The sequence below is a fragment of the Scyliorhinus torazame genome, chromosome 18 (genome assembly GCF_047496885.1).
Source record: "Scyliorhinus torazame isolate Kashiwa2021f chromosome 18, sScyTor2.1, whole genome shotgun sequence".
Taxonomy (NCBI): domain Eukaryota; kingdom Metazoa; phylum Chordata; class Chondrichthyes; order Carcharhiniformes; family Scyliorhinidae; genus Scyliorhinus; species Scyliorhinus torazame.
The window spans coordinates 28,427,656-28,440,250 of record NC_092724.1 but is presented as its reverse complement, the minus strand read 5'-3'; the positions used below and the strand labels follow the sequence as shown (position 1 = coordinate 28,440,250).

Below are 12,595 nucleotides of genomic sequence, written 5' to 3'. Positions count from 1 at the left end.
CAGGGCGAAAGCGAACCGGCAGCCGGAGGTGGGCTCGCCGGAAGTGCGGCCGCCTCAATAACTTTATTGAGAGCGGCAAGCGGGCGGACAGGGAAGTCTGGGGTCGAGGAATGTCGGTGTGAGGGGCAGCTCTCCTCATCTCTGTCACTCGGTGTGGCGGGAAGCCACCCCGGCAGCTGACCGCCGGTATTCACTGCTAGTACAAACACCAGGTCCTTCGGGGGTGGGTATCCGGCTTTCCCCTCACCGTTCAGTGTGGCCCCGGACCCGGATTTAACGTTGACATTAACGACGACCGGTACAGCTGGCGCGAGGCCTCCAGCTGCAGAAATCTTAGCGGTCGGCCCGGGGCAGCTGGCTCAGGGTGGAGTCTGAGGGAAAGAGCCGCTTGGAGGGAGAGAGAAGGAGTTGGGCTGTGATCCGGGGCGGGAGGCCCCGGGCTCTCTAACCGGCTGCTATGCGATACAATGAGAAAGAGCTGCTGTGTCTCTCCAAGCAACCGGCCGAGAAAGCGGCCGAGCTCACCATGAAGGGCCCGAAGCGCAACGACGGTAAGGCTCGAAGTGCGTTTCCCCCCTCCAACTATCTCCTCGGGGAGGCTGATGAAGGGATTCCCGCTGGGGTAACGGGGGTGGAAGCAGAATCACCCCCTGGGTGGTATAGTGGGACCGGTGCCTCTTGATGGGTGAGTGTAATGTGCAAGAATTGGCATCAGCCACCAGGGGCAGAGGGACATCCTGGGCCGGGTGCAGCCTCCGCCGGCGGTCCCCCCCGGTCCCTGGCGGGCAGAGGGAGCTCCTGGGCCGGTCCCGTCTTTCATCCCAGCTATAGTTAGCTGTTCTCTTTTTAACCAGCTTGCTGCTCTAATTGTAAAAATAAAGACATTCGCCGTGAATGCTGGAATGTCAAAATAGTGGCTCTACACAGCGACTTGTGTTGTTCCAGCTTTTGATGTAGAAATAACACACCCACCCCCGTCCCCCGCCGCCAAGAAGGAACAGCAGATGTTGAGACAAGGGAGGTGGTGACCGAAAGCTTCGGGATGGTGGTGGTTAAGAAGAACTTAACTGAGGATAGTAAGAAGTCTTACCACACCAGGTTAAAGTCCAACAGGTTTATCTCGAATCACTAGATTTCCAAGTGGCTCCTTCATCAGGTGACTGATTCGAAACAGACCTATTGGACTTTAACCTGGTGTTGTAAGACGTCTTGCTGTGCACTCCACAGTCCAACGCTGGCATCTCCACATCTTAACAGGATGTTTGAGAGATGGAGGATTTGAAAACCGTAATTGGGGACAAAGGACAAGTGCAAGGAGCTTATGATGGAGCTGTATAGGACACTTGTTAGGCCACAGTTGAAATGTATGCAGTTCTGATCACCCAATACTATAGGAAGAATGTGATTGTATGAGAAAGGTTGCAGACGAGATTCACCAGGACATTACATGAGCTAAAGTGTTTGAACATATTTTACATTTTTGCAGTAATATTATTAAGAGCTGGGTTAAGATGCATACAGGTGGTATGACTGCTAGAGCTTTGAATAAGGGGTTGTAACTGAAGCAAAGTGTTCTGCTAATAAATCTTGAGAACCATTTACTTGTTTACAGATAGCTAGCTAATAGAATATTGTTTATATATGAAGGGTATTGTGTTTGGTCCTGGCTAAACAAGTCAAGGGGCATATTGTAAGAAGAATCAAAAGAATGCTGTATGCTTTGGGTACAGGTGATGTAGTTAATGGGAGGAGTCAGGTCTGTCTGAAAAGGCAGTTGGTCCTGGAACTTTCATCTGAATTGAGGTGTTTCAATTTGGTCCCGAAAGGTGATCTCTCCAAAGATTCTGCACAAAGAAAGGCCAGTAGAAACCTGGTTGTTTGATCCATGAGTGATATTTGAAATATTTTGGTTTGCTTAATTGGAATATAGTGGCAGGTTTAGGAAGTAAGTTAAGGTTTTCTCTTTTACTTAAGAGCTGTTGGAACTGTTAACTTTAAAGCCAATATTTAGTTAATAAGGTTAATTCCGTGTTTTAAATTAAAGTTTGTTCTAATATAAGGATACCTATGGGTCAGTGTTATTACCCCTGTGTGCAGTAACATTTCTTCTGCTTTACAAATAGTTGGGTTCTTGTCAGGGATCCTAACATTCTTCCTGCAAATTGACTCTTTTACATTTTCCCACATTATGCTCCATTTATCGGATGTTTTGTCCACTCACCTAACCTATCTATGTCCCTTTGTAGCCTCCTTATCTCCTCTTCACAACATTTCTACCTATCTTTATGTCATCAGCAAATTTAGCAACCATACCCTCAGTCCCTTCATCCACATCATTTATATAAATTGTAAAAGGTTGATGCTCCAGCACTGCTGCCTGCGGTACACCGCTTGTTACATTGTGCCAACCAGAAACTGACACATTTATACCTACTGTTTCCTGTTAGCTAGCCAATCTTCTATCCATGTCAATATGTTACCCCTTACACCATGAGCTTTTATTTTCTGCAATAACCTTTGAAGTAGCATCTTATCAAATGACTTCTGTAAATCTGACAGCACATGACTCCTTCAAAGAACTCCAATAAATTGATCAAACATAATTTCCCTTTCACAAAACCCATGTTGATTCTGCCTGATTGCCATGAATTATTCCAAGTGCCCTGCTATAACATCTTTAATAATAGCTTTTAACATTTTCCAATGAGGGATGTTAAGCTAACTGGCCTGTAATTTTCTTCATTCTGTCTCCCTCCCTTTTTGAACAGAGCAGTTAGATTTACTAGTTTCCAATCTAATGGAACCTTTCCAGAATCTAGGGAAATTTGGAAAATTGAAACCAACACATCAATTTTCTCCCTTGCCACTTTTAAGACCCAGGATGAGGTCCATCAGAAACTGGGGATTTGTCAACCCACAGCTCCAATTTGCTTCACTGGTGATTGTAATTTATGTGAGTTCCTCTCTCCCAACTCCTGATTTACAGCTATTTCTGGGATATTACTTGTATCCTCTACAGTGAAGATCGATGTAAAATATCAGCTCAATTCATTTGCCATCTCATTTCCCATTATTAATTCCCAGACTCACTTTCAAGAGGACTAATGCTCACTTTGTTAACTCTGTTCTTATTTAAGTATCTATAGAAAATCATCGTCATTATTTTTCTGGCTAGCTTTCTCTGGTACTCCATTTTTCCTTCCTTATTAATCTGTCATTTTTTGCTGTTCTTTATATTCTATCCAATCTTCTGACCTGCACCTGTCTTTGTGCAGTTCTCTGCTTTTTCTTTGTGTTGTTACTATCTTTAGCTTTTTTAGTAAACCATGGATGGTGGGTCCTTGCCTTGGAATGTATTTATTCTCTGTACTCTGAAATATCCCTTTAAATGTCTGCCACTCTGTCTCTATTGACCTATCGCTTAACCTCGTTTTCCAATTCACTTTAGCTAGCTCTGCTTTCGTGCCCTTATAATTTCCCTTATTTAAGTTTAAAATTCTAGTGTTGGATACACTTTTCTCTCCCTCAAACTGAATTAATCTTCTTATAATCGCTACTACCGAGGGGTGCCTTCACTATGAGATTCCTTCACTGAGGTTATCAATTAATCTTGTTGCACAATACCAGGTCTAATATAGACTGCTCTCTGGTTCACTCCAGAACGTGCTATTCTAAGAAACTATCCGTAAACATTTTATGAACTCCTCATCCAGATAACCAGGTCGACACCATCCAGGACGAAGCAACCCACCTGATTGCTCTTCCTTCCACAAACATTTAAACTCTCAACCACCAACTAATAGTGGCAACCATGTGTACCATCTACAAGATGCACTGCAGTAACTCATCAAGTTCCTTAGACAACACCTTCCAAACTCACGAACACTACCGTTTAGAAGGAAAAGAGCAGGAGATACCTGGGATCCCCACCACCTGGAGTGTCCCCTACCACGCTGACTTGGAAATATATCCCTGCTCCTTACCTGTGGCTGCGGCAAAATCCTGGAACTCCCTCCCTAACAGCACAGTGGGTATACCTACACCTCTAGGACTGCAATGGTTCAAGAAAACAACTCGCCACCTCCTTCTGAAGGGCAACTAGGGACGGGCAATAAATGCTGGCCTAAACAGCGATGCCCACATGCCGTAAATGAAGACAAAAAAATATTTTTTTTCCAGTCTTGTGTAGATTTTAAAAAACTATGATTATCATACTTTGCTGACTAGTTTCCATGGTCTCTTCCTTTATATTTTATCCTACTGTATAGTTACAAATTAAGGGGGCCTCTATGCCATACCCACAAGGTACTACTTACCGTTATAATTTCTCTTCACAACCTAAACGCTTCCACATTTGGTTCCTGAACTTGGTTCAACCCCCCCAAGTGCTAATGCCACCATTATTTTTATTCATCCCTTTTCCCAGCTTCCTGACCTTCCTAAATGTTACAATATTGCCAATCTGTCATTTTAAGGCGTAATGGCTATCAGATTGCATTTATTTATTTCAATTTGTGCTATCAGCTCCTCCATTTTGTTTCAAATGCTATGTGCATTCAGATACAGAGCCGTTAATTTTATCCTTTTATTATATTTGTAGTCCCTAGCTATGACTGCTGTTATACTCTCTCTTCATCCCTTTCAATCATTGTTTATCATTTCCCTTATTATTACCTTTCTCTCTTCCCTGGATTCTATACTTTAGTTTACCACATCTTCGCAAATTTCATCACTTGCCCCACAATTTAGTGTAAAACCCCCTTTACCTATGCGCCTTGCAAGGGTGGCACAGTTGCACAGTGATGAGCACTGCTGCCTCACAGTGCCAGGGACCTGTGTTCAATTCCGGCCTTGGGAACTATCTGTGTGGAGTTTGCGCACTCTCCCCATGTCTGCGTGGGTTTTCTCCCACAGTCCAAAGAATGGGCAGCATGGTAGCACAGTGGTTAGCACAGTTGCTTCACAGCTCCAGGGCCCCAGGTTCAATTCACGGCTTGGGTCACTGTCTGTGCAGAGTATGCATGTTCTCCCTGTGTCTGTGTGGGTTTTTACCGGATGCTTCGGTTTCCTCCCACAGTCCAAAGATGTGCAGGTTAGGTGGATTGGCCATGGTAAATTGCCCTTAGTGTCCAAAAAAGGTTAGGTGGGGTTACTGGGATAGGGTGGAGGCGTGGGGGGCTCTTTCCAAGGGCTGGTGCAGACTCGATGGGCTGAATGGCCTCCTTCTGCACTGTAAATGATTACAATGATTCTACGTGCAGATTAGGTGATTAGCCATGACACTTAAAACCAAAACACTTCTTCAGTGTTTCCCTCCCTACCCCCTCCTCTAACGGAAAAAAAAGGCTCGAGGGCAGGTAGAAGTGGAAAGTTGAACCGTGAAGTCACAGCCTGCAGATAAGGGATTGGCTGGTGACTGGTAAGTAGTTTTTATTTATTTTTCTTTGGGTGTTATCGTGTGGGGAGCAGAGGTTGCTGAGTGAGTGCTTGCTGAGAAGGGGAGTGAATAACAGGTAAGCTCTTTCTTTCTTTTTTTTTTAAATCTAGAGGGGATGACCGGGAAGGTAGTGCAATGTTCCTCCTGCAGAATGTTTTGAGGGAGGGATGCCGTCAGTGTCCCTGCTGATTTTCATCTGTGGGAAGTGCACCCATCTCCAGCTCCTCAGAAACCGCGTTAGGGAGCTGGAGTTGGATGAACTTCGGATCATTCGGGAGGCAGAGGTGGTCATAGATAGAAGCTTCAGGGATGTAGTTACTCCGAAGAATAAAGATAGATGGGTGACAGTGAGAGGGGCTGGGAGGAAGCAGTCAGTACAGGGATCCCTGTGGCCATTCCCCTTAGTAACAAGTATACCGCTTTGGATACTGTTTGGGGGGACGACTTACCAAGGTTAAGCCATGGGGTACAGGTCTCTGGCACAGAGTCTGTCCCTGTTGCTCAGAAGGGAAGGGGGGAGAGGAGTAGATCGTGTTTTCGGGATCCTTGAGGGGGAGCAGCACCAAGTTGTGGTCCACATAGGTACCAATGACATAGGTAGGAAAAGGGATGGGGATGTAAGGCAGGAATTCAGAGAGCTAGGGTGGAAACTTAGAGCTAGAACAAACAGAGTTATTATCTCTGGGTTGTTACCCGTGCCACGTGCTAGCGAGACGAGGAATAGGGAGAGAGAGAAGTTGAACACGTGGTTACAGGGATGGTGCAGGAGGGAGGGTTTCAGATTTCTGGATAATTGGGGCTCATTCTGGGGTCGGTGGGACCTCTACAAACGGGATGGTCTGCACCTGGACCAGAGGGGTACCAATATTCTGGGGGGGAAATTTGCTAATGCTCTTCGGGAGGGTTTAAACTAGTTCAGCAGGGGCTTGGGAACCTGAATTGTAGCTCCAGTATACAGGAGGTTGAGAGTAGTGAGGTCATGAGTAGGGTTTCAAAGTTGCAGGAGTGTACCGGCAGGCAGGAAGGTGGTTTAAAGTGTGTCTTCTTCAATGCCAGGAGCATCCGGAATAAGGTGGGTGAACTTGCGGCATGGGTTGGTACCTGGGACTTCGATGTTGTGGCCATTTCGGAGGCATGGATAGAGCAGGGACAGGAATGGTTGTTGCAGGTGCCGGGATTTAGATATTTCAGTAAGCTCAGGGAAGGTGGTAAAAGAGGGGGAGGGGTGGCATTGTTAGTCAAGGACAGTATTACGGTGGCAGAAAGGACGTTTGATGAGGACTCGTCTACTGAGGTAGTATGGGCTGAGGTTAGAAACAGGAAAGGAGAGGTCACCCTGTTAGGGGTTTTCTATAGGCCTCCGAAAAGTTCCAGAGATGTAGAGGAGAGGATTGCAAAGATGATTCTGGATAGGAGCGAAAGCAACAGAGTAGTTGTTATGGCGGACTTTAACTTTCCAAATATTGACAGGACACGCTATAGTTCGAGTACATTAGATGGGTCCGTTTTTGTCCAATGTGTGCAGGAGGGTTTCCTGACACAGTATGTAGATAGGCCAACAAGAGGTGAGGCCATATTGGATTTGGTACTGGGTAATGAACCAGGACAGGTGTTAGATTTGGAGGTAGGTGAGCACTTTGGTGATAGTGACCACAATTCGATTACGTTTACTTTAGTGATGGAAAGGGATAGGTATATACCGCAGGGCAAGAGTTATATCTGGGGGAAAGGTGATTATGATGCGATGAGGCAAGACTTTGGATACATCGGATGGAGAGGAAAACTGCAGGGGATGGGCACAATGGAAATGTGGAGCTTGTTCAAGGAACAGCTACTGCTTGTCCTTGATAAGTATGTACCTGTCAGGGAGGGAGGAAGTGGTCGAGTGAGAGAACCGTGGTTTACTAAAGCAGTCAAAACACTTGTCAAGAGGAAGAAGGAGACTTATGTAAAGATGAGACATGAAGGTTCAGTTAGGGCGCTCAAGAGTTACAAGTTAGCTAGGAAGAACCTAAAGAGAGAGCTAAGAAGAGCCAGGAGGGGACATGAGAAGTCTTTGGCAGGTAGGATCAAGGATAACCCTAAAGCTTTCTATAGATATGTCAGGAATAAAAGAATGACTAGGGTAAGAGTAGGGCCAGTCAAGGACAGTAGTGGGAAGTTGTGCTTGGAGTCCGAGGAGATAGGAGAGGTGCTCAATGAATATTTTTCGTCCGTATTCACACAGGAAAAAGACACTGTTGTTGAGGAGAATACTGAGATTCAGGCTACTAGACTAGAAGGGCTTGAGGTTCATAAGGAGGAGGTGTTAGCAATTCTGGAAAGTGTGAAAATAGATAAGTCACCTGGGCCGGATGGGATTTATCCTAGGATTCTCTGGGAAGCGAGGGAGGTGATTGCTGAGCCTTTGACCTTGATCTTTAAGTCATCTTTGTCTACAGGAATAGTGCCAGAAGACTGGAGGATAGCAAATATTGTCCCCTTGTTCAAGAAGGGGAGTAGAGACAACCCCGGTAACTATAGATCAGTGAGCCTTACTTCTGTTGTGGGAAAAATCTTGGAAAGGTTTATAAGAGAGAGGATGTACAATCATCTGGAAAGGAATAATTTGATTAGAGATAGTCAACACGGTTTTGTGAAGGGTAGGTCATGCCTCACAAACCTTATAGAGTTCTCTGAGAAGGTGACCAAACAGGTGGATGAGGGTAAAGCAGTTGATGTGGTGAATATGGATTTCAGTAAAGCGTTTGATAAGGTTCCCCATGGTAGGCTACTGCAGAAAATACGGAGGCATGGGATTCAGGGTGATTTAGCAGTTTGGATCAGAAATTGGCTAGCTGGAAGAAGACAAAAGGGTGGTGGTTGATGGGAAATGTTCAGACTGGAGTCCAGTTACTAGTGGTGTACCACAAGGATCTGTTTTGGGGCCACTGCTGTTTGTCATTTTTATAAATGACCTGGAGGAGGGTGTAGAAGGATGGGTGAGTAAATTTGCAGATGACACAAGTCGGTGGAGTTGTGGACAGTGCGGAAGGATGTTACAAGTTACAGAGGAACATAGATAAGCTGCAGCGCTGGGCTGAGAGGTGGCAAATGGAGTTTAATGCAGAAAAGTGAGAGGTGATTCATTTTGGAAGGAATAACAGGAAGACTGAGTACAGGGCTAATGGTAAGATTCTTGGCAGTGTGGATGAGCAGAGAGATCTCGGTGTCCATGTACATAGATCCCTGAAAGTTGCCACCCAGGTTGAGAGGGTTGTTAGCTTTTATTGGTAGGGGGATTGAGTTTAGGAGCCATGAGGTCATGTTGCAGCTATAAAACACTCTGGGGTGGCCGCATTTGGAGTATTGCGTGCAATTCTGGTCGCCGCATTATAGGAAGGATGTGGAAGCATTGGAAAGGGTGCAGAGGAGGTTTACCAGAATGTTTCCTGGTATGGAGGGAAGATCTTATGAGGAAAGGCTGAGGGACTTGAGGCTGTTTTCGTTAGCGAGAAGAAGGTTAAGAGGTGACTTAATTGAGGCATACAAGATGATCAGAGGATTGGATAGGGTGGACAGTGAGAGCCTTTTTCCTCGGATGGTAATGTCTAGCACGAGGGGACATACCTTTAAATTGAGGGGAGATAGATATAAGACAGATGTCCGAGGTAGGTTCTTTACTCGGAGAGTAGTAAGGGTGTGGAATGCCCTGCCTGCAACAATAGTGGACTCGTCAACATTAAGGACATTCAAATGGTCATTGGATAGACATATGGACAATAAGGGAATAGTGTAGATGGGGTTTAGAGTGGTTTCACAGGTCGGCGCAACATCGAGGGCTGAAGGGCCTGTACTCCACTGTAATGTTCTATGTTCTAAATTGTCCCTTTGTGTCCAGGAAGGTGCAGGATAGGGTGGGGTGCTCCTTCAGAGTGTTGGTGCAGACTCGATGGACCATATCGTGGCCTCCTGCACTGTAGGGATTCCATAATCCTATAAACACACACCTCAGCACGGTTCAGGTGTGGATCATCCCAATGCTCCAGTTCCCATTTTCCCAAGCACTGGTGCCAGTGCCCCGTCAACCAGATTTCATTTCTTGCACGTCAGTCTTGGTGCAATGCATTAATTGCTCTCATCTTATTTTCCCTATGCCAATTTGTACGGGACTGGGGTAATAACCTTTACCTTTTGAAGTTCGACTTAATTTATTCCTAGCACCTCATATTGATTATGGCGAACCACCTTCTTCATCCTAACTATGCAGAACCACCTTCCTCATTCTGCCTATGACATTGGTGCCTTTCTTGACCATGACAACTGGATACTCCCTCTCCCACTGCAAGATTCTTTCCAGCTCTGAGAAAATGCTTTGAACCCTGGCACTGGGCAGGCAACACTGCCTTTTGGACTCTCTCTTTGCTGCAGAGAACAGTGTCAATCCCCCTCACTATACGGTCCTCTACCACCACTACATTCCTTCCTCCCCCACCCCAGGCTTGAATTGCTTCCTGTAACACAGTGCCATGGTCAGCCAGCTTATTAAGCTTGCAGCCTCCACTCATCCAAACAAGCTAAAAGGACCTCTGCCTCTGCAGTTGTCCAACAGGTTTGACACTCCAGCCCTGTGAGTCCCCTTACCTGTCTTGACTGTGCAGTCACTCCCTCCTGTCCCTGACCATCTTCCAAAACGCAAAGTGCTATCCTAAAGGGTGTGCCAACTCCTGGTAACAGTGTCCAGGTAACCTTCCTCCTTTCTGATGTTGCAGTCAGCAGTTCAGCATCCAGTCCAATGACTGAGCCAAAGCTCCTAAAACTGTAGATACTTACTGCAGGCTAGATACGTAGGGCTGGAGGTATTTTTTTTTTTTGGGAGGGGGGGGAGGGGCAGGCAATGGGGGTTAGACTGGAGATATTTGAAAACAAAAATTTTAAATTTAACATGTTGGGTTTGGGAGATAATGGTGGGTTGGCGTTACTACGGTGATGGTCAAACTGGACTTTGTGTGCCCTTCTCGAGGGCAGTTAGGGATGGGCAATAAAATACTGGCAAATCAGCAGCACAGCACATCCCATGAATGAATAAAAGAAAAGATGCAGCAGAGCTTTGGATGAGCTGAAGTTTATGTAGTTATTGGCCAGTTCATTTAGCAGGAAATGTTGAGTAAGAATGAGGGCTTTCATGGCACATGGGTCAAGGTCGGAGCAGAGGCTGCTGTTATGGCGGTAGAATTAAGTAGTTTTTATAATCATGAAATGAAAATGAAATGGGAGGATATGATTAGAAACTCAGATTGGGGTTGAACAAGAATCTGAGGCTGCTAGATTGTTTCAGTCTGAGACACAAGCCAGGTAGCGGACCTGCAGGTCGGCCATCATCTGTTGGGGGGAATACAAAATACTGGCTACATTCAGAATGCTGGGCAACATCTGTGGAGTGAGCAACAGAGTTAATGTTTCAAGTTGGTGACCTTTTGCCAAAAGTGGGAAAAGTTACAGATGTAACAGATTTTTAAGTGAGTACATAGGCAGGGAAAGGGGATGCAGATTCATTTGCACCAAACCCCTCCCCTGCTCCCGTGCCACCATTCCCTAGCGCTGCTTATTCAAAACCTGTTACATCTGTAACATATTTTAGTTCTCTTGAAAGTTCTTATTCCTGAAATAGTAGCTGTTTCCCTCTCCACAGCTGTTTCTTGTTTATATTTGAGATTTTTCAGCATCTGCAGTATTTTGCTTTTACAGTGTAGTATAGTTTGAATAACAATTAATTGAATCAAATGCTTAGTTTTCTTGTAAAAAATCCCTTTCTTGTTTGTGCTTGCCGACCTCTAATGTGGGCAGTTTGGACCAACAGCAGATTTTGTGGTCAGCAGCAAAGACATGGTACTCCATGCTGACTTCAAAAAGCCACCCAAAAGATCTAGCCGCCTCGAGTATCAAAATCCTCTATTCTACATGACTTTGAATTTGGTGGCATTGTGGAACAGTAGAGGCAGTTGATAAGCTAATTGGCCAATCAAATTGCAGAATTCTCACGACAGCAAAGCAGGAACTAAGTAGGTCATTAAGAAAGTGAAATAAAGATTGGGGTATATACACAAAGTTAAGGTGGAAGCTGATATGTCAAACTTTAAAAGAAAAATTAAAATTATGGAAAGAAAATGAATTGTAAAATATTCTGACGGACTAAAACATCACGCTTTAGGGCCAAAAAGATTGTTCAGAGGTAATTATGCTTTAGTAGACTGTTTCAGATCTCAGATGCACCTCATTCAACAAGGCATTTGCTGTGGTTTTACTGTTGAGCATAGTGTAAAGAGCTAATGTTCCTGTCAAATCACTGATTCTGTATTGATCGCATCTGCAACAACACATTCTGACAGCAGCTTCTTGATTTCCCCGTCCAATCAACTGCAGATGGATGCTAGAAGTTTCTGTCAGTTTTACACAGTTATTACTGCCAGTAGGGATTACAGTTTTGTGATCATAACAATTACAAATTTCAGGTTGTGCTGATCTTTAGGATCAGTGTAGCACCCTAGGTTCTGGCTTTATTAATGCTTCCCAAATCGCACATTTTGAAAACCGCATTTTGCTGAATTGTGTTCTGTGAAGTACTTGGAATGGTGAAACATCTTGAAGCAGGTATTGAAGAAACCATATCCAAATAATACTAGCCGTCCCTTTGTAAGCGCAAGAGTACCTAGTAGCATTCTTCTCCGGAATGATCAAATAGGTTTGGTTCTGTAGAACAAAATCACATTCCAGAGAGTGGTTTCCGTATTATGGTGAAGCAGAGCAATGATTCCCAAACATGTCACTTATGCTGAATTAAATGCTGAATCCAATCTGTACCAGCAGCAGCTTTTATGACGACCCTTAATATGTCAAGACAGAAACTAATTTCTCTGTACAAATCCTCAACAGATCCTTAAAAGCAGGTGGTTACTTAGGGACAGTGCATTACCAAGGCTAGCCCACTATCTCTGCTGGCTTTAGAACAGGATTTCTCAAACTGGGTTGCTGCAAGATTTTGGGGTCACAAGCTCTGAGGCTAAGATTTATTCACAACAGCTGTAAAGCCCCATCAAGGGGCAAAAAGCATTGATTGGGTGGTATACAGCCCACCAAACTAAGTGGTAATGTTAGGAATAGCATTAGACAGGAAATCAG

The 12,595-nt window shown here is 44.9% G+C and overlaps 1 protein-coding gene across 1 annotated transcript in view; it reads left to right on the top strand.

Moving 5' to 3' along the window:
* The first annotated feature begins 99 nt into the window (after nt 1–99).
* Nucleotides 100–12,595, top strand: part of plekhj1 (pleckstrin homology domain containing, family J member 1) — a 48,655-nt gene continuing 36,159 nt past the window's right edge. Inside the window, exon 1 of the mRNA XM_072482464.1 lies at nt 100–551. Within this exon, the coding sequence (XP_072338565.1) occupies nt 458–551 (94 nt within the window). The 5' untranslated portion in view covers nt 100–457. The remainder of the gene's footprint in view (nt 552–12,595) is intronic.